Source organism: Macrotis lagotis, chromosome 1 (assembly GCF_037893015.1).
Source record: "Macrotis lagotis isolate mMagLag1 chromosome 1, bilby.v1.9.chrom.fasta, whole genome shotgun sequence".
NCBI classification, from domain to species: domain Eukaryota; kingdom Metazoa; phylum Chordata; class Mammalia; order Peramelemorphia; family Peramelidae; genus Macrotis; species Macrotis lagotis.
In genome coordinates this window covers 251767470-251789507 of record NC_133658.1, presented here as the reverse complement: position 1 = coordinate 251789507, position 22038 = coordinate 251767470, and the positions used below count along the sequence as shown (strand labels likewise).

Below are 22038 nucleotides of genomic sequence, written 5' to 3'. Positions count from 1 at the left end.
AGTAAATGAACTTGAAGTCTGATAGAACGGGAGCTACCTAGGCTAGGAGGCAGACTTCAATTGAGTTCAACCCATCCTCCTTGGGACTCTTCCATCAGATACAAGGCCAGGGACCTCACCTGTATGCTAAACAGTTTATCCAACCCTGGGACTGAGCTGCCTACTTCAGCTCTGTGGAACAACATGGGGCTAGAAATTTAGCCAGGAACTGAGCTTTTTCAGTAGAAAAGTATTATTTCCTACCTAGATGGCTGCTAAAAGCATTAAAATCTTGCCCTTCTCCCCCTTTAGGATAATAATAATAATAGCATTTATTATATTGCTTTAGGTTTTGCAACATACTTTATAATTATTACCTTCATTTGAGTTACATGACTCTGTTGTAGAAAATAAGGAAAGTAGTGGTAAAGTGACTTGCCCAAGGTCACACAATTAGCATATGTCTGAATTTAATTTCAACCCCAGACCTCTCCAGTTCCATTAATCAAACCTTATATATCATGATCAATCACTCAATAACAAGTACTTATTTTTTGCCTAGACACATCTCTTCCTGTCCTGTCTTGTGCATTTCCAAATAAAGGCCTCAGATATGCTCCACCCTCATCAACCTCACCCAGGGAGGAGCTTTGCCTAATAAGACAAAAGATTGTCCTGTCCCAAAGAGCTTCTGGGACTCGCTTAACTCCATTTTGTTTCCTTAAAAGGAATTGGAGATGTAGCTAAGATGGAAGATAGGATGGCAGAGAGGGAAGGAAAGCTGGGAAATAAACCATTGTGAGTATTAAAGGGACTCCCAGTAGATCTTGGTATATTCAGGTTTAGTAGAACCTAACAAGGAAACTGGTAAAGTAGAATGAGGGTCTGAAGTATATTTCCGATCCCTAAGGGATGACAGGCAAGTCATTTCCCTACCTCATTGTCTCCATCTGGGAAAGGGGCAACTTGATATAATTTTAAAAGAACTAGATTTGGAGTCAAGGGACTTGAATTCAATTCCCAGCTTTACTTTTTACTACTAGTGTGACCTTGAACTTAACCTCTTACTTTCCATGTCTATAAAATGAGGGAGTTAGATTACATGGCCTCCAATGTCCATTCCAATTGTAAACCCTACAATGTTACAAGGATTATTATCAATTTAAAGGACCTGATCCCACTCCTAGATATTTTTTTTGGTTTCATGACCTTTATAGAAAACATGGGAATAATAATAATTATCATAATGATAATATAATAGCTAACGTTTATGTGGCATTTTTAGATGGGCAAAGTACATTATTTGCATTATCATTGTTGATCTTTGATTTGTCACACTAACTTTGTGAGGCAAGGACTATGATTATTATTCCCATTTTACTGATGAAGAAACTGTGGCTCAGAGAGTTTAAGTAATTTACCCAGTGACGGTTAGGAGCCGGTTTTGAACCCAGCTCTTCCAGAGTCTATGTTCAGGGGGCGACTAGGTCACACAGTGGATAGAGCACTGGAGTCAGGAGTACCTGAGTTCAAATCCGGCCTCAGACAATAATTACCTAGCTGTGTGGCCTTGGACAAGTTACTTAACCCCATTGCCTTGCAAAAAGATCTTAAAAAAAAAGAAGCAGAGTTCTATGTTCAATACTCTTTTAACTGCCTTCAGAGCAGAAAGTAGATGAAAAAGGAAAGACTTAGGGTAAAAGACTTAAAGTCATATAGCCAAAATTGGAGACCAAACTATAGAGGGAACCCAGGATTCCATCTATTGATCCCCTCCCCTAAACCAATCCCCTGGGTTTTGAAGGGATTTAACTGTAGGCCCTTGGACATAGGTTCTACTTGACAGAATAAGGATGAGAGATCCCCAAAGGCCATTCTAACAGCTCCAAACTCCCCAAGGTCTCAAAGGTTCCTAACTGATACTCTCCTGTATTCCAGGCAATTAATATCCTTGATCTTTTACATATTAATAAGGTAGAACCTGGATCAACAACTGAGCTGAGAGCTTCTGACTTTCATAGCCTTGTGCAGTGATGTCTCATGGGGCCAACAGATATCTGACAAGCCAGGAACAGCTGTCTCCTTTACCCAAGACAGACTGAACAGAAAGTGGAGCCTCAATAAGCACAGATGTGCCTCAAAATCTGAAAATGCCTTATGTCAGTGTTAGCCAACTAAGGATGAAAATACTTTACATCATTACTTTATCATTAGCACTAATAATAGAATTAAGAAAAATATTAATTGGCATTCATTATGAAATATTTAAAGGCAGCATTTTGGCAAGCCAGCTTTGGAACTGGGAAGACCTGAGCTCAGATCCCTGCCTCTGATACATATTGGTTGTTTGACCCTGGGCAAGCCACTTAATCTCCCAGTTCTATCAAAAAAATGTCTCTAAGATTATGTATTGTGGGGGGTAGTTAGGTGGCTCAGTGGATAGATCACTGACCCTGGAGTCAGGAGGATCTGTGTTCAAATTCTGCCCCAGACATTTACTTGTGTGTGACTCTGAGTAAGTCAACCCCAATTGTCTTAAAAGAAAAAAAAGACTATAATTTACAAAGGATTTGCATTGATTATAATCATAATAATAGCTAGAATTTATATAGTATTGTAAGATTTACAAAGCACCTTACTAATATTATCTACTTGATCCTCACAATAACCCTGGAAGGTAGAAGCTATTATAATTCTCATCTTATAGCTAAAGAAACTGAGTAATACAGAGATTTACCCAGCATTATAAACCTAACAATTGACAATCCAAGGCAGGATTCAAACTCAGGTTTTACTGATGTTCAGTCCTATAATCAGATTCACCATTTGCCTTATCCAGCATTCACTATACTCATTAAATCACATATCTAGTCCCTAATAATATATTTTGCTTTTAGCAATAATAATAAAATGTTTGTTGCAATATAACATTTGCAAAGAGTTTTGTCAGAACAATCCTGCTAGATTTTTAATAGAAAAGGAAAGTAAGCTGGGGTTGGTAGAGAGCTCTCACAGACATTATCTCATTTATAATAGTCTTAGGAAGGAACCCAGGTGAGCATTATCCTCCCTACCTTACAAAGAAGAAAATTGAAGCCTAAACTAAGAAAGAGACTTGCTTGAAGTCCCAAATGGAGACTCATATCTCAATTCAATTTTCTCAACATTATGCCTCAGAGTAGAATATAGGCCTCAAACTAAAGTGTTATAGGGAAAAGATCTATTCCTATTCCATTAAAATGCTAACTTTCTGATACTATGTTGGAGATTAACTAATAAAATAAAATGATGTTGAGGATAACTGGCTTATGTCAGCATTAACCAAAGTTCAGATGAAAAGTGAAACTTTTCCACCAAAGCTCTGCCTGGTATTACACAAAGCTAGGAAGATGGAAGTTGCCTTAAGTCACAGAATATTGGGGCTAGAAAAGACCTTCGAGGACACTATGTATCATTTCATAGATGGAAGGAATATTAGAACTGGGAATGACCTTAGAACAACAATGACAATAAAAAAAAGTCTGGGTTAGAAGGGTCTGAGATGTCATTAAGTCCAACCTCCACTTGGCCAGTGTCTCACAGTAACTCAGCATGCTTTGACAGAAAGGACTAGATGGCCACTCTTTTCTTGACTTTCAGAGCATTGTCCCATTAAAGAAAGTCTCACAAGTTTGGTGGGAATGTCCCAGGCCACTTTCCACAGGAGTAGGTGACTGCCTGTTTCCAAAGCATTTATATTTATTTTTCATTATTTATATCCTCTGACAGTCCTTTGCCTCGGACTTTCTCTGGTTGTGGCCAAAGGAAAGACTTGAGAAAATTAATTACCAAAAGCAGCCTGACAATCCCTCCTACAGCCTACCTTGCCCTCATTAAGGAATAAACAAACATTCAAATATTGAAGGGTATCCTAATCACTATGGCACTAAAAGATTGGAGGATTTATAACTAGAAGGACTTAGCACTCATTTTACAGAGAAAACAATACAAACCACTCATTTTACAGAGAAGGAAACTGAAGCCCAAAGATGTTATGTTCCTCCAAACTTCATGGAGTAAATTGTATGGCTCCCCTTTCCACTATCCAATTCCCCTCAAAGGCAGACTCAGCACAGCAGAGGTCTGTTTGGTGATCCAAAGGGCACAAGTAAATAGTTCAGTGTCTACATATTGGGATTCATTGATTTCTTCAGAATAGGAAATTCCTTCCTACAACCCAGATCAAAAACCTGTGATTTATTAAATAAGTCCTAGTCACATAGAATTTATTAAACTGCTGGGGCCATACAGATAGTTAATATCAGAGAATTTGAACCCAGTTCGTTCTGACTCCAAACCCTATTAGGAGTTCTTAATTTTTTGTGTGTGCATGGACCCCTCTGGGAGAGTCTGGTACAACCTATGAACCCCTTCTCAAAATAATGTTTTTAAATGTATTTTAAAATGCATTAAGATGCATTTTAAAATACATGAAATTACAAAGAAAATCAATTATATTGAAACTACAATAGAGTTTAAAAACAAGGTCATGGATTCCTGGTAAAGAACTCCTGCACTAGACTTTAAGTGCCTACATTTAGGAAATGGGATTGAAATCCTAGGCTTTCCCCTTAATGGTATCTCTGACCTGAAATCACTGTCCTTGGAAGCTTTGCTTTGGGGTTAGGCATCTCCAGAATGTTCCTATCCTGCCTGCCATGCAGAGGCTGCCCAAACCCAAACATACAGCAAGAACCAAAGTAAAGCTGCCTCCATCTGAAGAATCTGGTCTCCTAACGATCTTCCAACAAATTTCCAATCTAACAAATTCAAAGTACTAAGGAATCAAGGAAAAAAAAAGATAAAATCTCTGAAGTTAAGGGGTTTACCTTCTTGGAGGTGCTACAACAGGTATGTGGATGAACAAATACAAAATCACTTGGGTAGGGAGAGGGCAATGGCAATTGAGAAAAGACAGAAAGTCTTTGTCAGTCAATCAGTCATTCAATTAACAATCATTTATAAAGGACTTGCTATATCCAGTGATTGGGCTAGGGAATACAAAGGCAAAAAAATAACCCCTTCCTTCAAGGAGATAAAATCCTAGTAGATTCCTGGCCTAGCTAGAGAACTGGTCTCAAAGTCTGAAAGTCTTAAGTCCTGCTTCTAATGTTATGTAAGGGTTCTTAGAAGGAAAGGCTCTAACAACTGGGGAAGGGGGACCAGGAACAGGGGACTCTCCTGTAGAAGCTGAGATTTGAGCTACATCTTAGTGGAAGTTAGAAAATTTAAGAAGCAAAAAATAAAGAGGGAGAGAATTCAAGGCATGGAAGACAATTAGTGAAATGACATAAAGGCAGAAGAAGATGGAGCTGAAGGAATTCCAACGTTGGAGGGACAGCAAGTGATTGAGATGGAAAACTTGAAGAAAAATATGGTTTTTGAGAAGTGAAGATGAGAAGGAAGTACCATAGAAAGGGGCTTGTAAATGCATTAAGTCAAAAGGTGGAATGTTGGGTTGGGGGAAAAGCAGTTTGACTGTAATGGAGTTTGGCGGAAGGTTTATACTTGAGCCCAAACAAGCATTCCCTAGTGCTTTCTATTCATCAGAGAGTCATAGACAGCTGGTAAAAGTATGATTTACCATTTACCCAAGAGGTTTCCATAAGGTGATGAGTAGTTTAATGACTCATAGATTGCCAGGGCTCAGGGGAGGGGGGGGGGGGTGGAGGTAGCCTTATAACACAGAATGCTGGCCAGAGCTAGAGCTAGGAGGTGGAGGGGCGGGGGTGGGGAAGGAAGGGGTTGGAACAGAGAATTCTGGCCAGAGCTGGGACACAGAGGGAGTGAGGAGAGGTTGGAACAGAGAATGTTGGCCAGAGCTGGAGGAGGGAACTTAAAGTTCATTTAGCCTAGGCTAACACTGACTGAGCAGCCATTGGGCAGTTTGGCAATGGCTCTGGACCCCTTTATGGAAGAATATTTTAAAAAAGCATAAAGTAAAATACATAGGATAACAAAAGAAACAATATATTAAAATACAGTATAAAATACAGTCAATATTATAACAAAAATTCTTTAAAAAAAGACAAAGTACAGCAAAATATGCAGGAAAGCAATTTTTAAGAATTTGCAGACTCCCTGAAATCTATTGACAAACATTCTCCATCATGGAAAGAAGGGGAATGAGAAAAATAAAGCCTGAGAAAGACAAGATTAGCCTAAGGTCAGGCAATAAATTAGTGGTGGGTCCAGAGACTAGAACTGAATTTTCCTAATGCCCAGGACAAGAACTCTTCTCCCTGAACTAGATTGCCTCACAGTTAGACAAGGAGCCAGCAGTTATGGAAACCATAGCTCTGTCTTGCTACCCTTGGTTGTTATTTTAGCTCACACAGTAACCTCCTAAGGCAACATTCATGCAGTTTCTAATGCATAGCTAATGGGACCCTCAAAATCAACTCAATCTCTCTACATTTTCTTTCATTCATCAATCACCTACCCAGATAGAGCCACTAAAACTCTTCTGGTACTCCCTACTGTCTGGACTACCCACTCCCTACACCCAATTCTTTCCCTTCCTTCTATTTTTCCTTTCCCTCCCCCAATCTTCCCTTCCTTAGCCTGAGTCTCCTAACAGAAGACATTTGGCTATAATTTCCCATTAGTCTCTTTGGAATGGAAGCTGTTTTCTGAATTGAACTGAATTAAATACAAATGACCCCGAGTTTTTCCCTCTCATTACCCCCACTTGAAAGTTGGAAGAGTGTAATAAAATCTCCTAAGGCCACCAGGCTGCCCCCAATCCCCATAACCAGATTGGCTCCCATGATTCATCTGATTAAAACTGGGGAACACTAATTCCCCAGAGGCCAGGGACATTTGAGCAGTTGGAAATAGAGACAACCTGCCGGATGCTCTGTAAATAGCTGGACAGTTCCAGCATATACCTTCTGTATTTTAAAAAGAAAAGGAGGGGAGGGATGGAAGGAGAGGAAAAAAAGGCAAACCATTTTTTCCTGGAGACAGCATGATGCAATGGAAAGAATACTCACCTACTTAAAAGTCAGGAATATAATTACCTTGAGGGCAGGAATTGTTTCATAGCTGTCAGATATAAGGCATGGCATACTGTAAGCACTTAATAAATGCTTGTGGATGCATAGATCTGGGTCTAAACTTCAGCTCCACACTTAATAGCTGTGTGACCTTGGATAAATCATTTCTCACTTATCAAATAGGAATAAACCCCATGTTTACAAGGTTGTTTATCTATAGCTGTAGGGTACTGACCAGAAAGCTGGCTTCAGAAGGAGGTCAGCATTCTTGTCCTCCCTCTGACAGTTACTAAGAAATCACTAACCTCAGTACTAGAAGCAACTCTATGACTTTAAGTTGTAGAGAACTTGACAACTTGTATTGATTAAGAGAATTTCTTTCTCCCTTTTATCTATGAGATTACAGATCCTATTCAGATTATTATTCATTATTCTTTTCACATGGAAAAAAAAACAAAATTTCTGGCAATTTAGCCAGGGCCAGGTCTTTCCTGGGCTTGGTTAACATTGTTTCTTTAATCATAAAATCTGGAGCTGGACAAGGACACTAGAGATCATCCATTCAAATCCCTCTAATTTTACAGAGAAGAAAATAGACACCTGGAAAAGTTAAATAAATTACTTAAGGTCATACAACTAAAAAGTCACAGGCAGGATTCAAACCCAGGTCCCCTGTTGTAGTGTTTTTTCCTACTCTCCAATGCTAATGTCACCTTCAAATGACACATAGGGTATTTATCCTTCCACCCTTCTTGCCCTATGCCATTTCCCCTCCAAAGAAGAGCCACTAAAACAAAATGCCAGTCACCTCTGGTATAGTAAAACTCCCATCAGACACAAACTCCATCAAAGGCCAAATCACCAAGTGTGTTCCCTATGTTTTTTCCAAAGCAACTCAGAAAACAGCATTAACTGAACAACTTGTATGTGAAAGACCCTGTGGGTAGAACTGTGAGGGGGAGAGCAATAGGGAATCCATCTGTAGATTCTAAATTGGTCCTAATAGACTGTAAGTTCCATGAAAGTAGGAAATATGTATATTACCTAATATTCTGTCTTCCCAATGGTCTAGGAAAGGATTGTAAATACAGTAAATGCTTAATTTTTTTTTAAGTTTAGCTCAACATAAGGAAAATCTAACTAAGAAATATCCAAAAGTAGGAGGCTAGGTGGTATAGTGGATAGAGCCCTGGCCCTGGAGTCAGAAGTACCTGAGTTCAAATCCGACCTCAGACACTTAATAATTACCTAGCTATGTGGCCTTGGGCAAACCACTTAATGCAATTTGCCTTGCAAAAACCTAAAAAAAAATCCAAAAGTGTTTAGGTTGCCATGGACAGTGATGGGCTCCAGGAAGGTCTCCAAGAAGAGACTGAATGATGACCTGTCAGAAAGGTCTAGAAATCTGTAAACTCCCTCATGGCACTGAGATCCAGTGACTCCATAAGTGAAACAGAGAAACATCAATGAAGTAGAAAGACTTCTAGATTTGGAGTCAAGACTTGTGTTGAATCTCAGCTTTGCATTGAGTAACTTAGAATGAGTCACATATGATCTCAGTTTCCTAAATTTTAAGTGGAGGAGTTAGCCTAGATGACCTCTGAGATCTCTTCCAAATGTAAATCTATGAAAAAAAATTGGTGGCTCTTTTTTATTTTATTTTTTGAGTTTTTGATACCTTTTGTTATAGTGCTTCCCATCCCCTTCTCCCACTGAGTCCTCTTTAGAACAAAGATAAATTTATTTCAGCAGAACCAACCAATCTGAAATATATGCAGCACTCCACAGCCAAAAACTCCCCTTCCCCACCTCTGCAATGAAAAAAAGGAAACATATGGACTCATCTCTTCTCTGATGTCAAGATTATAATGACCAAATGGTCAACTTTGTTATCATTCTTTCATATTATGATATTCATTGTATAGACTGTTTTCCTGCTTCTTCTCACTTCACTCTGCATCAGATCACACAAATCTTCCCTTGTCTTTCTAAAATTCCTTATATTATTCATTTCTTATTGTCTAATAAAACTCTATTATATTCATATGTCACAGTTTGTTCAATCATTTCCCAGGAAATGGGCATTCATTTTATTCCAATGATTTTGTTACTGCGAAAAGTGTTTCGACAAACATCTTAGAGTATGTGTGTATGTATAAATATGTTTATGTGTGTATATTAAGATATATATGTGTACATATATGCAATATGATTTATAGGTATATTGTAGAAGAGACCTTTTTTGTCTTTGATCTCTTTAGAAAGACTAATATACCATCCTCCTTAGTGGGAATCTCAGGGCCAAAGAATATGAATAGTTTAGGGATTTTTCTCAAATAATTCAAAATCATTTTCTAGAACAGCTGGACCACTTCAGAGTTGGTGTCTTTGATTAGAGTAGAACTGGCAAAAGGTGATTGCTTTAGGACCTGGGTCAGTACTAGTCATTTTCAGACAGTAAAACTGCCTTCTTTTCTTTACATTCTCTCTTTCTTCATTCTTCCCTTATACTCTTCCTTTTCCCTTTCTTTTCTTTTCTTTCTTTCTCTCTTTTTACTTTCTTCCTTCTCTCCCAGGCTAGAAATGCATCCATATCTGACCTTGGGTACCTCTCTAGAACTCACTTTCCTTCTCTGTGAAATTCAATGACTTCTCCAAAGTCATAAGTCCTGAACATAAATAAGTTCTGAAGCTACAGGACCTGAGTTTGAGATCTGCCTCTGTAGTCTTAATTTCCATATCCATAAATTAAGGAGATTGGACAAAATGACCTTCAACAGGGTAGCCAAGTGGTGCAGTGAGTGGAGCACTGGAGTCAGGAGGCTCTGAGTTCAAATATGACCTCAGACACTTACTAATTACCTAGTTGTGTGAACTCGAGCAAGTCACTTAGCCCCATTGCCTTGCAAGAACCTAAAAAAAAAATGACATTCAACACCCCTTCAAGCACGTATTCTATTACCCTGTACTATCACAATCATACCAAGATCCCTTCCAGCTCTCAATTCTTTGAGAAAGGATAGAGCTGAGAAGCCCAAACAGTCCCATTCATTACCAGAAGTCAACCAAGGACTCCTCCCACTAAGGACCAAGGGTTAATTCTGGGGCATTTCCTAAAAAAAAGTCCTTCCTCCAGTGAAATGGAAAGAGAGCACAGCAAAATGTTCTTGGTTCCTATAATAAATCATCACAAAACACATTTCTATAAGAGTTTAATATAGTTGAAATAGCATTTCCTTGACTACACATTCCCATAAAATAGGCTGTACAAGTATTACTTCCATTTTATTGAGGTTAAAAATTTAGACTCTGAAAGGAGAAATGACAGCTAAATTATAGAGATCAAACCCAAATCTTTGGACTCTAAACCCAGTGATCTGCAATTAGTCAGTCAAGAAACATGTATTAAGCTCTTACTGTGTACTAGTAATTGTCCTAAACACTGGGAATATGTGGGGAAAGCACAACTCCTGACTCCACCATCTCTAACACCACATCTGGAATATGCTGTGGTCAGACTCATCTAGGATAGAATGTTAAGAACAAGAGGAGGGGGAAGAGAAGGTGACCAAATCTCCCCGGAGGTATTCTGTTCATTTGTGGATATTGTATATTGGAAGGGCTTAGAAAAATTGAAGGGTATGAGAGAAGAATGGGAAAGGGCTCCAAACCATGTTCTAGGAGGAAACCATTGAGGAAACTAGGGCATTTCACCCCAGAAGAGTTCATACCTTCAGTTTCTGAAGAGCAATCTTGTGGAACTAGTTTTGAACCAAAAGGCAAGACTAATAGGGCTAATATTAGCTAAATTTTATATAGCACCATGCTGAACACATTACAATTATCTAATTTGATTCTCACAACAACTCTGGAAGGTAGGTGCTAATTATTCATCATTCTCATTTCATAGTTCAGGAAACTGAGGTAGACAGCAGTGAACTGACTTGCTCAGAGTCACACAGCTTCAAAGTATCAGAGGAAAGATTTGTACTCAGGTATTCCTGACTATAGGGCTGACATTTTGCCCACCACACCACCTAGCTGATTAATAGGTAGAGCTTACAGAATGGCAGATTTCAATTCAGTTTTAGAAAACACTTCCAACAGTCAGAATCAACCAGCGATGGAGGTAATAGGTTTGCTGACTCTGCAAGTCTTTTTTTTTCTTTGACGCAATTGAGTTAAGTGACTTACCCAGCTATTAAGTGTCAAATGTCTGAATCTGGATTTGAACTCAGTTCCTCTTGATTCTAGGACCAATGCTCTTTCCCCTGAAAGTCTTCGGCAGAGACAGGATGACCATATATAAAGGTTACTGGAGCTCCTGGAATTCTTGCATCACTCAGGAGTTTACATTAGAGACCAGATAAAATTTAAGATCCTTTCTGCTTTAAAAAAAAAAATTAAATTTTTTAATCTTTCTTATCATTTAAAAATATTAATTTAAGATGTTTTCCAGCTTTGAGAGTCTATGACCCTCTGTTCACTGAGGGCTGAGAAAGGCAGGTTTGCACAATGTCAGAGGACAGAAATGAGAGGAGATGGAAGTTGGGATCCCTTGTCTACCCAGATAAGCATAAAAAGTGAAAAATACCTTAGAGTATAAAGTGTTAGAGATAGTCCAAGTACCTCATTTTATGGGAGGTAGCCAGGTAATTCAGTGGTTAGAGTGCTGGGTCTGGAGTCAGAGGACTTGAGATCAGATACTTCCTAGATGTGTGACCCCAGGCAAGTCAATTCATCTCTGTCTGCCTCAATTTCCTCAACTGTAAAATGGAGAGGATAATGATAATACCCACCTCCTCAGATTATTTGTGAGGATCAACTGAGACAATATTTGTAAATCATAATGCCATGCGAGTTATTATTATTATTATTTTACAATAAAAAGAAGAAATTAAAGACTAAGAGAGGAAATACATACATTGCTCAAAGTCACAGCATCAATTAAAGCAGAACTCAAATCCAGCCTTGACTTTGAGTCCAGGATGCCTTTTATTTTTATTGGCATCTATTTTGTATTGATTCTTTATTGTCTTAAATGTATACATGTTTCTTCTCCTAGTAGAACATAAGGGCTTACAGGTATGAACTGTTTTGTTTTAAAAAAAACAGTTGTCTTTGTAAGCACTTATGTTCTACTAGCACAGGACCTGAAATAAGCTTTATAAATGCCTGTTGAATGATTAATTTATACACCATACTGTCTTCTCCTAAAGCAGTTCCCCTATATCACTTTGGGAGAAGACAGGAAGAAGGTAGATTTTCTCTTCTTCTCTTCTCCTATTTCTTTCCTCTCTTCGCAAGGGCACATTCCCAGGTGCAAAGGGGAGAGCCATCTAAACAACCAGCCAAGGTGAAACAGACAATAGCTGGTGCATAATTTATGTGTCTGCCTTTGCAACACATCAGTGATGAGGATTCCACATACTTTGATAGTTTTCTGCAGGTTAAAAATACAGTTGTGTGTATCAAAACTCTAAGAAGCACTCTCCCAGGAATATGTTTGCATTATCCTCTATTGCCTTGAGGACAGATCCTCTTTAACCCTGAAAATCACATGTACACACACACACACACACACACACAGACACATACACATATGTGCACATTTACTCACAGACTCAGAGATGTGCTAGTAAATGTTTAGCAACATATATGTATGTATCTATACATATACATATATAAATATCTACTAACATATATGTTATATGTAATATATGAAAATGTTTGTCCTTCATCCTTGAAGAAGACCAGAACATCAGGGAGGTGATACCATGACAAGCACGGGAATTGGAGTGAAGGGGTTACTGTGCTAAGTCACCAGCCTCACTTTCCCCCCGGAGCCATCTGGGTCCAGTGGCCAGATATGAATCAGGACCACTGGAGATGGCCTTGGATGAGGCAATCAGGTTAAATGAGTTGCCCAAGGTCACACAGCTAGTAAGTGTGATATTTAAGTGGGAGGGGGGTTAGGATCATAGAACACAAATTGTCAAACTTGGAAGAAGTCAGGGAGAGAGTTCAACTCTATCATTTTGCCCATGAGATAAAAGGCTTAAAAAAGGTTAAGTAAATTATCCAGAATCACATAGGTAGTAAGCTGCAGAGCTGAGATGTGAACCCAGGTCCACTGATTGCAAATCTAGTGTTCTCACCACACTACAACTTCCCCATCTGACCAAGTAGATTACAAATTAAACTTCCTAATTCTAAATCTAGGATCCTTTCCTCTAGACCACACCTTCTTTCTAAAGTAGCCTCAAGATCATGAAGTGAAATACAAAGATCTAGTTCCTACAGATAGGAATTGGATCTGTGATCTCACTGGTTTGAAGAACTCCTTGGTGAGGAAATTCCCTCCACTAATATTGAGTAGCACCTTCTCTGAAATTTAGTTATAAGAAAGATTAAGTGTCAATATGTGTCTAAAGCAAAATCTTTACCCAAGTCTTCCTACATTTGAAGCCAGCTCTCCAATATAGAAGGATAGCAATCTGGTCTTAGAGTTATTCATGAGTTATTCAGTCATATATGATGGGTCTTCTGTGATCCTGTGGATCATACCATCTATGCCATTTCCTTCTCCAGTGGATATAGACAAACAGAGGTTACAAGAGTTGCCCAGGGTTGAGCAGCTAATAAGTGCTTGAGGCTGGATTTGAATTCAAGTCTTTCTCACTCTAAAACCAACACTCTATCCACCATGCCATCCAGCTTCCTCCAGCTGAAGAATCATTACACCTAAGATACTATGCAAGTCATTTAACCTCTCTCAGACTCAGTTTCTTCACCTATAAAGTAGGAATAATAAGACCCACTTTACAGAATTATGATAATCAAATAAAATCATGAATAAAGCACTCTACAAACCCTAGAATGCTATATAAATTTTGACTATTCTTACTAACTTCTATATCACATTGCCTCTCAATACAAATAAATGTATAAAATAGTTATATTATATTATATTATTATTAATATTATTATTATTAAATCCAACTCTCTTCTCTTCACAGATCCTGGCCATTATCTCCATTATGTTCATTGTCCTCTCAACCATTGCCTTGTCGCTCAATACACTTCCTGAGCTTCAGAGCCTTGATGAGTTTGGACAGAGCACAGACAACCCCCAGCTGGCCCACGTGGAGGCCGTGTGCATTGCCTGGTTCACCATGGAATACCTCCTCCGATTCCTGTCCTCACCGAAGAAATGGAAGTTCTTTAAGGGCCCACTCAATGCTATTGACTTGCTAGCCATTTTGCCCTACTATGTCACCATCTTCCTAACCGAATCCAACAAGAGTGTGCTACAATTTCAAAATGTGCGTCGGGTTGTACAAATCTTCCGAATCATGAGAATCCTTAGGATTCTCAAACTTGCCCGACACTCAACCGGCCTGCAGTCATTGGGGTTCACTCTCAGGAGGAGCTACAACGAGCTTGGCTTACTCATCCTCTTCCTAGCCATGGGCATCATGATTTTCTCCAGCTTGGTTTTCTTTGCTGAGAAGGATGAGGATGACACCAAGTTTAAAAGCATCCCAGCCTCTTTCTGGTGGGCTACAATCACCATGACCACCGTAGGTTATGGAGATATCTACCCCAAAACCCTCTTGGGTAAAATTGTAGGGGGGTTGTGCTGCATTGCTGGAGTCCTGGTGATTGCCCTTCCAATCCCTATCATTGTAAACAATTTCTCTGAGTTCTATAAGGAGCAGAAGAGACAAGAGAAAGCCATCAAACGCCGGGAAGCCCTGGAGAGAGCCAAGAGAAATGGTAGCATTGTTTCCATGAACATGAAAGATGCTTTTGCCCGCAGTATAGAAATGATGGACATTGTAGTGGAAAAGAATGGGGAGACCCTTGGAAAGAAGGACAAAGTCCAAGATAACCACTTGTCTCCTAGCAAGTGGAAGTGGACAAAGAGGACTCTGTCTGAAACTAGCTCCAGTAAGTCCTTTGAAACAAAAGAGCAGGGGTCTCCAGAGAAGGCCAGATCATCATGCAGCCCCCAGCACCTGAATGTTCAGCAGCTAGAAGACATGTACAATAAGATGGCCAAGACTCAGTCTCAGCCAAACCTCAACACCAAGGAGTCAGCCCAGCAGGGCAATCACAACGAAGAACTTGAAATGGACAGCCTCCCAGGTCCTGTAGTGCCCCTCCTGCCCGCACGAACAGAGGGTGTGATTGACATGCGCAGCATGTCCAGTATTGATAGCTTCATCAGCTGTGCCACGGACTTTCCAGAATCCAGCAGATTCTCCCACAGCCCATTGGCATCCCTTTCTAGCAAGACAAGTGGCCCTGTGGCCCAGGAACTCAGCTGGCGGGGCCCTCCAGACTGTGGTGGGAGCAGGTTGTCAGACTCCAACCCCACTCCAGATGGCAGCCAGCGCTCTGGTTTCTTCATTGAGAGTCCCAAGAGTTCTATGAAAACAAATAACCCCTTGAAACTCCGGTCACTGAAAGTCAACTTCATGGAGAGGGACCAAGGCTCACCCTTGCCTATGGGCAGCATCCTGGGGATATATCCAGATCCTCTCAGAAACCGGGGCGGTACCACCATTGCTGGCCTGGAGAGTGCAATGCTCCCAGATCGATCCTTGCTGAGCCCCGAGTCCTCGATCTATACCACAGCAAGTGCCAGGACACCCCCCAAATCCCCTGATAAACATGCAGCGATAGCATTCAACTTCCACGATGCCAGTATACATCAGTATATCGATGCAGACACCGACGATGAAGGGCAGCTGCTCTACAGTGTGGACTCCAGTCCCCCCAAGAGCCTTCACAGCAACACCAGTCCAAAGTACAGTATCACCAACAGTGGGTTCCTCAGGCAAAGAGACACTGTGCACAGAACAGACAAGAACCACGCAGAGCGTTCCCCCTTACCCACCTCGCCCAAGTTTTTAGGGCAGAACTGTGTTTATTCCATGGAAGCATTGACTGGAAAGAACCAGAGGAGTCAAGAAAAGGGCAAACTAGATAATCACATATCCCCGGAGGTCCATGTGCTGCCCGGGGGTGGAGGACAGGGAAGCACAAAAGATTCAAGCATCTGAAAAGCCCTAGACAGGAGACCTGTTGGCACCTTCCCAGGGATGCTGTCTGCTCCCCCACTACTGAGCTTTTCTGCATGAATTTTACAAATGAAACAAGTCACTTGTTTCTAAATAAAATACAGAATGAAGTATATCCAAGAAAATGCCCGAGCAGCCAATCAAGTCCTGCTCTGGAAGGATCATCCAAGGGACTTCACAGTCCCCAAAACCACCCATCAGAGTGAGGTTGGCCCAGCTACAGTATTTTCTTGGGTCTCTCCTGTTACCATCCTTCTTTGGAGGGTCTGGGAACGATGTTCACAGCAGTCCCCATTCCCCCCTCCCTTCCACATACTCTCCTCTTCCCCCCATCCTTATACCCCATATGTCCATCAGGACACTCCAACCTCAAATGTTCCAGCCTTGGATGGGGATGCTTCCATCCCTCCCAGGGAAGAAAAGAGCAGGGCCCAGGAGCAAAGCTATGGGAAAGGAAGGGAAAGGGGGAGGACAAGCCCAGTCCGGGGCCCTGCTTCACAACCATTGGGCACACCAGTCCTCTGCCTCCTGGATGGAGACAGTGTTTCAAGGTAGCAGGGGATGCTTACATCATGGAAATGTGAGCACCTGTACAAGCCAAGGTTCTGGCCTGAACAACTTAATGCAGACCCTTCTTCTACTTCAGTATTCTGTAGAAACCTGAGCTTTTGTTTTGAGGTCAAAGCAGGGTGAGTTGCACCACTTGTATCTGATTTAAATTGATTCCTTACCTCCTGGGGAGGGTTGGTAAATGACATTTAACCAATGCAATGAACTCGGGCACCAATAGAATGTTGTGGGAGAAAATAAGAATATTTTTGAAGACTTAGCTAGTATAGAATCAAAAGATATGCAAGTGTTAGATATGCAAAAGAAATACTATAAGCAAACAGATCACAAGTGAACCATGACAAAATCTAATTGGTTTAAAACAGGAAAAAAACTGAAAAAAATCGAAAGGAAATCAATCCCCACTTGCAACTCCCAGTTAGACTCTTCAATACATCCTTCCATAACAGGTTATAGTGACTGTAAAGGGATTAACTTTTGTTTCTGCGATATTCACACTAAAAAACAACAACAAAATGATATAAACAAAAAGCACTTTATGGTCTCTCAAAGGTGGGATCTACCAAGGACAGCATAAACATCTAGCACTTTAAAACAAGCACTATTTTCATGGGGGCCACCTGTTGTGACTAGCAAGGTTGTCATTAAGACATTGGTCATTGGCCACAGTTGGCCACATAACCTGTGCTCTGTTACCACTCTGTGTTGTGTCTATGTCTGTGGGCTCACCTTCCTCACTCCCAGTCCCACAAAGCTAACCTGTTAATCCCCTCGAGTCTTAAAAAAAAAAGGGGGGGGGAGGACAGTGTAGGTAACCTGGGCAATTAAATGATCAAGTCTACCTGTCTAAGGGACACTGTGCCTGCACCGCCGAGGAAGACAGGCAAGAGTGTGGAGTCAGGTGTCTATTCCTTTCTTGTAAAATAGTCTTGGGTTTGTTTTTGGTGTAACTGTCTGTACATAATGCTGTGCTCTCATATTTCTGCATCCGGTGATGGCCAGGGCAGCCTGTACAGACATCAGCAATAAGCACACATGTACATTGTCAGTGGTTGTGGTGTGTAACTCCATGATTGTACTCCTGTCCTTGGTACAATGACTTCTATGCTGCATACACATCTGGCTCCCCTCCCACCTCAGATGCTGAGGGAGATGAATTCACACTGAGTCAGGTTGGGCTCTGGGTGGGCTTTATCCTTGGCCAGGTGACAGAGAAAAGTAGCAACTGGAAGTATTGGTCAAGGTTTATTCACAGTGCATGTGCAGCAAATGCAAGTGTATTTAGAGGAACTGCTGCGAAGAATTCCCAGGATCCTTGTGTCTGCCTGGGAGTGTAATATACTCCATAGCAGTTAGCCACCAAGGGGGCTTTCTCTGGCAAACTGACTGGGGTGGCTTTGCTGCCTGTGGGAGGCAAGGGGAGGTAGTCCGACACAACGTCCGCCGTTCTTAGCATCTTCTCTTTGTTTGGGTCGCCATTCATGTCCGTCATCAGCACAAATGTGAAAATTCAGGGAAAAATAGCTTTTTTTTACATATATATTATATATATATATATATATATAAAGTAAATAGTAGTGATTTCCAATTGAGAAGTTTTTAGAGCTGATGCTAATCTATTATTTAAAAAAAAAGACATTGTGTATTTTACATATCAGGAAAGTGAATACATTTAAATATAGCCATATACCAAGGGAACTCACCAACCCTACTTTAAATTGATGCATCTTATTTGCAGGTGATGTTGGCATGAGGAATCTAGAACAGTAATATGTCATGTTTTGGTTTGGTTTTTAAAACTGAAATCAATTGGTGCAACTCTCCTTGTAACCAAAGGCCTGTCTGCCTTGCGTGGTCACTTAGGACTCAACCCTTAGCTTGCCGACTTCGTCTCACTTTAAAGTAGCATTTTGAGTCACTTTTGAAGAATGAATTCAGAAGTATCCTTAAAAACCTACCTTTTGTGGCATCAGAGCCAAAACCCTATAGATTTCTTATAGAAACAGAATCACAGAGACCCAGCATATACTATGCTTGAAGAATGTTTTGATTTCTTTTTTTTATTTTTCACTTCTGTGTGTATGTATTATGGGAAATGTAGCTCTTACCGTGCGCCCAGTTCCAAATAAAAACATAACGAATCCAAAATTTTAAAACGTGGATGTTATGTGCGTGCACATGCAGTCCAGTACATAGGTATGGATATGCTCATATACACTGGGAAATCTACTTTGGTGTTACTAAACAGTGAGACCCAAATGTCCTTGGTAGAGAAAAAGCATTGATTTGGATCCATAGAGTGCTCCTCTCCCTTCCCTCTCCTCTCCTCAATTCCACAGGTATTTCAAGGAGGCCACTCAAAAGTTACCTTATAAAGTACTTATAATTTTCTCCTGGAGCCAACAAAAAGCTAGTGGAAGAAAAATAAGACATATACAAGCCACAGGCAATGGTTTGTACAACTATGAATGAAGGTGAGCAGAAATGGGTAGCAGTCCCTAGGGTGCCCTTCTCTTTGGGTAATCAATTCAGCAAAATTCACTTGTCAGCTGGATCCCAACAGAGAATGGACCCAAACTTCTACCATTCATCCCTAAGGGAGCAAGTGTGGGCAATTTCTATGCTGCCTCACCACGGTTTAGAGACAACAAAATCAGAATTTTTTTTAAAAGACCAGAACAGATCACATGATCACTAAGAGCATCCCCATGTCATCCCCATCACCAATCCCTATCCAATTTGTTGAAGTGATGGCATCTCCCAATGACTAATTCATTTTAATCTGCTCATGGAGCCCAAACCAACAACTGGATTCTGTGACAAAACTCTGGTCAAACCAGTCAAATATTGGTCAGTTGGCCACCCCAGGGCCACACTCCAGAGACAAAATTGTGGCCAGTTGTGGGTGGAGTGCTAACCCTGGGAGGAGATGGTTTCTTGAACTTTTAAGCTTTGAACAAAGAAGAACAACAGTACTTCCTGGCAGTAGATTTCTCAGTGCCTTTTTCTCTTAGGAATTTCATCTAAGCACACTTAAAGGGGAAAAGGGACACAAACGAAGGAGGAAGAAAAAAGATACATTTGTTCCTGTGATTACCACTTTCCTAGAAGAGTTAGGGTATTAAGAATTCAGAAGAAGAAAAAAAAAAAGATCCAACCTCTGGGAATCACAGGTGATACAAACTTCTTTGAACTATCAACATCCTATGGGTATCTGGTGACTCTAAAACCTTCTCTTCCTTGCAGCTATTAAGGTACCTGTTTATAAGGAGCAAAACAAACCAGTATTCTCTTCTGTAAAATTGTAATGTACTGTTAATATTTGTATCTATTGTATATTTCTGTCTTGATTGAAATTATGGCTGGTACAGTTTCTAGTTGATGGACAGGGGGTAATTTAAGACTTAAAACCAACCAGGTAACTGAAGCCAGGTTTCTCTGTCTCTTCTCTCTCTCTCTCTCTCTCTCTCTCTCTCTCTCTCTCTCTCTCTCTCTCTCTCTCTCTCTCTCTCTCTCTCTCTCTCTCTCTCTCTCTCTCTCTCTCTCTCTCATCACATTATCCAAGACATTTAAACAAGAACTTGAGAAAATCTCAAAACTCTGGAATCCAGACCTGGAACAGCAGGCACTGTGGCACTGTGCTGAGGCTCTTTGGTCAATGACTTCAAGTGGTCACACATGTGGGAGGAAGGAGCAGCCACGCATAGCCATGCTGCCAGAATTGACCAAGTAAAACTAGAGGTTTCCCTTCTTCAGAAGTTCTACAGCCTCTCAAGTCCTTGTGCTAAGGAAACAAAAACTAACCTCACACAACCATAAAATGTTTTTGGATACCCCAGTCAGAGAGAAGATGGCTTTAATTAGTTGCTGGAAAGGTACAAAAGTTGGAATTACCTCGGTGTTTACCTTTGCGCTGGCCCTTTAAGTATCTGATGTATGGAAATGTCACAAGACTTTCGTGCATCTCAGAATAGTCTATTTTTCTGTTGAGATAAAATATATATATGTATTTTTAGCAAATTTATAATAGGGAAATTGAGTCAAATTTCTTCTTTTGTATTACAGAATAATATATTAGGAGACTTATTTATGGTCATTTCTATATCTGATTTCTTCTGGTCTTTTTTTTTTTATTCCTCCCTTCCTTGATTTTTTTTGCTCCTAGGGGAGTAAGGGTTAGGGTGGGGGTAGGGAGGAGCACAGAAAATCCCATTCAAGGTTTTGATGTCTGACTCCTTTGTAGACATGTCTATCAACTGTCCAGTACTGTCATTTCATATAATCTGTTTCTGTGTTGTTCCTGTTTAGGGCTCCTATTGCAGGGACTGAAAGTGGAAGAGGGGGTAAGGGAAGGAAGAAGGAAGGTGTGATCTGTCCATTGCAATCCATCCAACACAGATATCTGGAAAGGCTGACCCAACCAGAGTTGTCCTTCCAGACATCCTGGATTTACCAGGACTTTTTGGAACTTTTTCTCTTCCTATTCAAATTTCAGTAAACCTTTTTTGTTCTAGGGTTCCTTTTAGCTCCAAATTGGCTCTCCTCAGCCAGTTTGTAACCTCACTACCCAGCCCCACACTACCATCAGATGAAAGGGAAAGTTATCTAGAGTGAAGGCCTTTCACTGTCCTATTTCTTGAAACATAACCCAAGATCTGCATGCCTCACCCACACCTGGAAAGAGAAACGACTTCCCAGGACTGTGCTGTCTAAACTTCCTTTCCTTGAAGGCTGTCCAGATACATAGCAAAATGGATATGGAAACAATGCAGCCATGTCTAGATGGCCCTCCTTTGCCCAGATCTTGGACTTTCCTTTATTTTTCTGCTGAGTTTCTCTAAGGGTACCTCTCCAGGCTCCCTCATGGAGGGAGTCCCTCTGTGGAATGATTAAAATCAGAGCTCACATTTCTATAGCACTTTATATTGTATTCACAATAACCCTATAAAGCATGTGATTTGAAAGTGATTTTCCACATTTTATGGATGAGAAAACTGAATGACTTGACCACAATCACAAAGCTATTTAGTAGGATAACTGACGTCCTTAACTCTAAGCCATAGTGTATCACACTAATGACAAGAGGGAGGGATGGGGGGGCAGTCCTTGTGTATCAGTTCTTGGGGCAGAAGGTTTCTTTGACCCTTCTCATTTGGGGGAGTACCTGAATTTTCTTTCTTGGTTTCTATCAATGGTAATAATACATAATACTCTATACTGTATGTGGACATATATTGTATATATGTAGAGACTTGAACCACACTATGAATGAGAAATTGGAATTAATAATTCTGGATCCTTAATGGAACAAAATCTAAATTTCAATTTCCATAGTGAATAGTGAACTGAACCAAAGAACTTTC

The 22038-nt window shown here is 40.4% G+C and overlaps 1 protein-coding gene across 1 annotated transcript in view; it reads left to right on the top strand.

The window, feature by feature from the left end:
- Window positions 1-21747, top strand: part of KCNB1 (potassium voltage-gated channel subfamily B member 1) — a 120237-nt gene extending 98490 nt beyond the window's left edge. The window contains exon 2 of the mRNA XM_074210217.1: window positions 14036-21747. Within this exon, the coding sequence (XP_074066318.1) occupies window positions 14036-16087 (2052 nt within the window). The 3' untranslated portion in view covers window positions 16088-21747. The remainder of the gene's footprint in view (window positions 1-14035) is intronic.
- The last annotated feature ends 291 nt before the right edge of the window (window positions 21748-22038 follow it).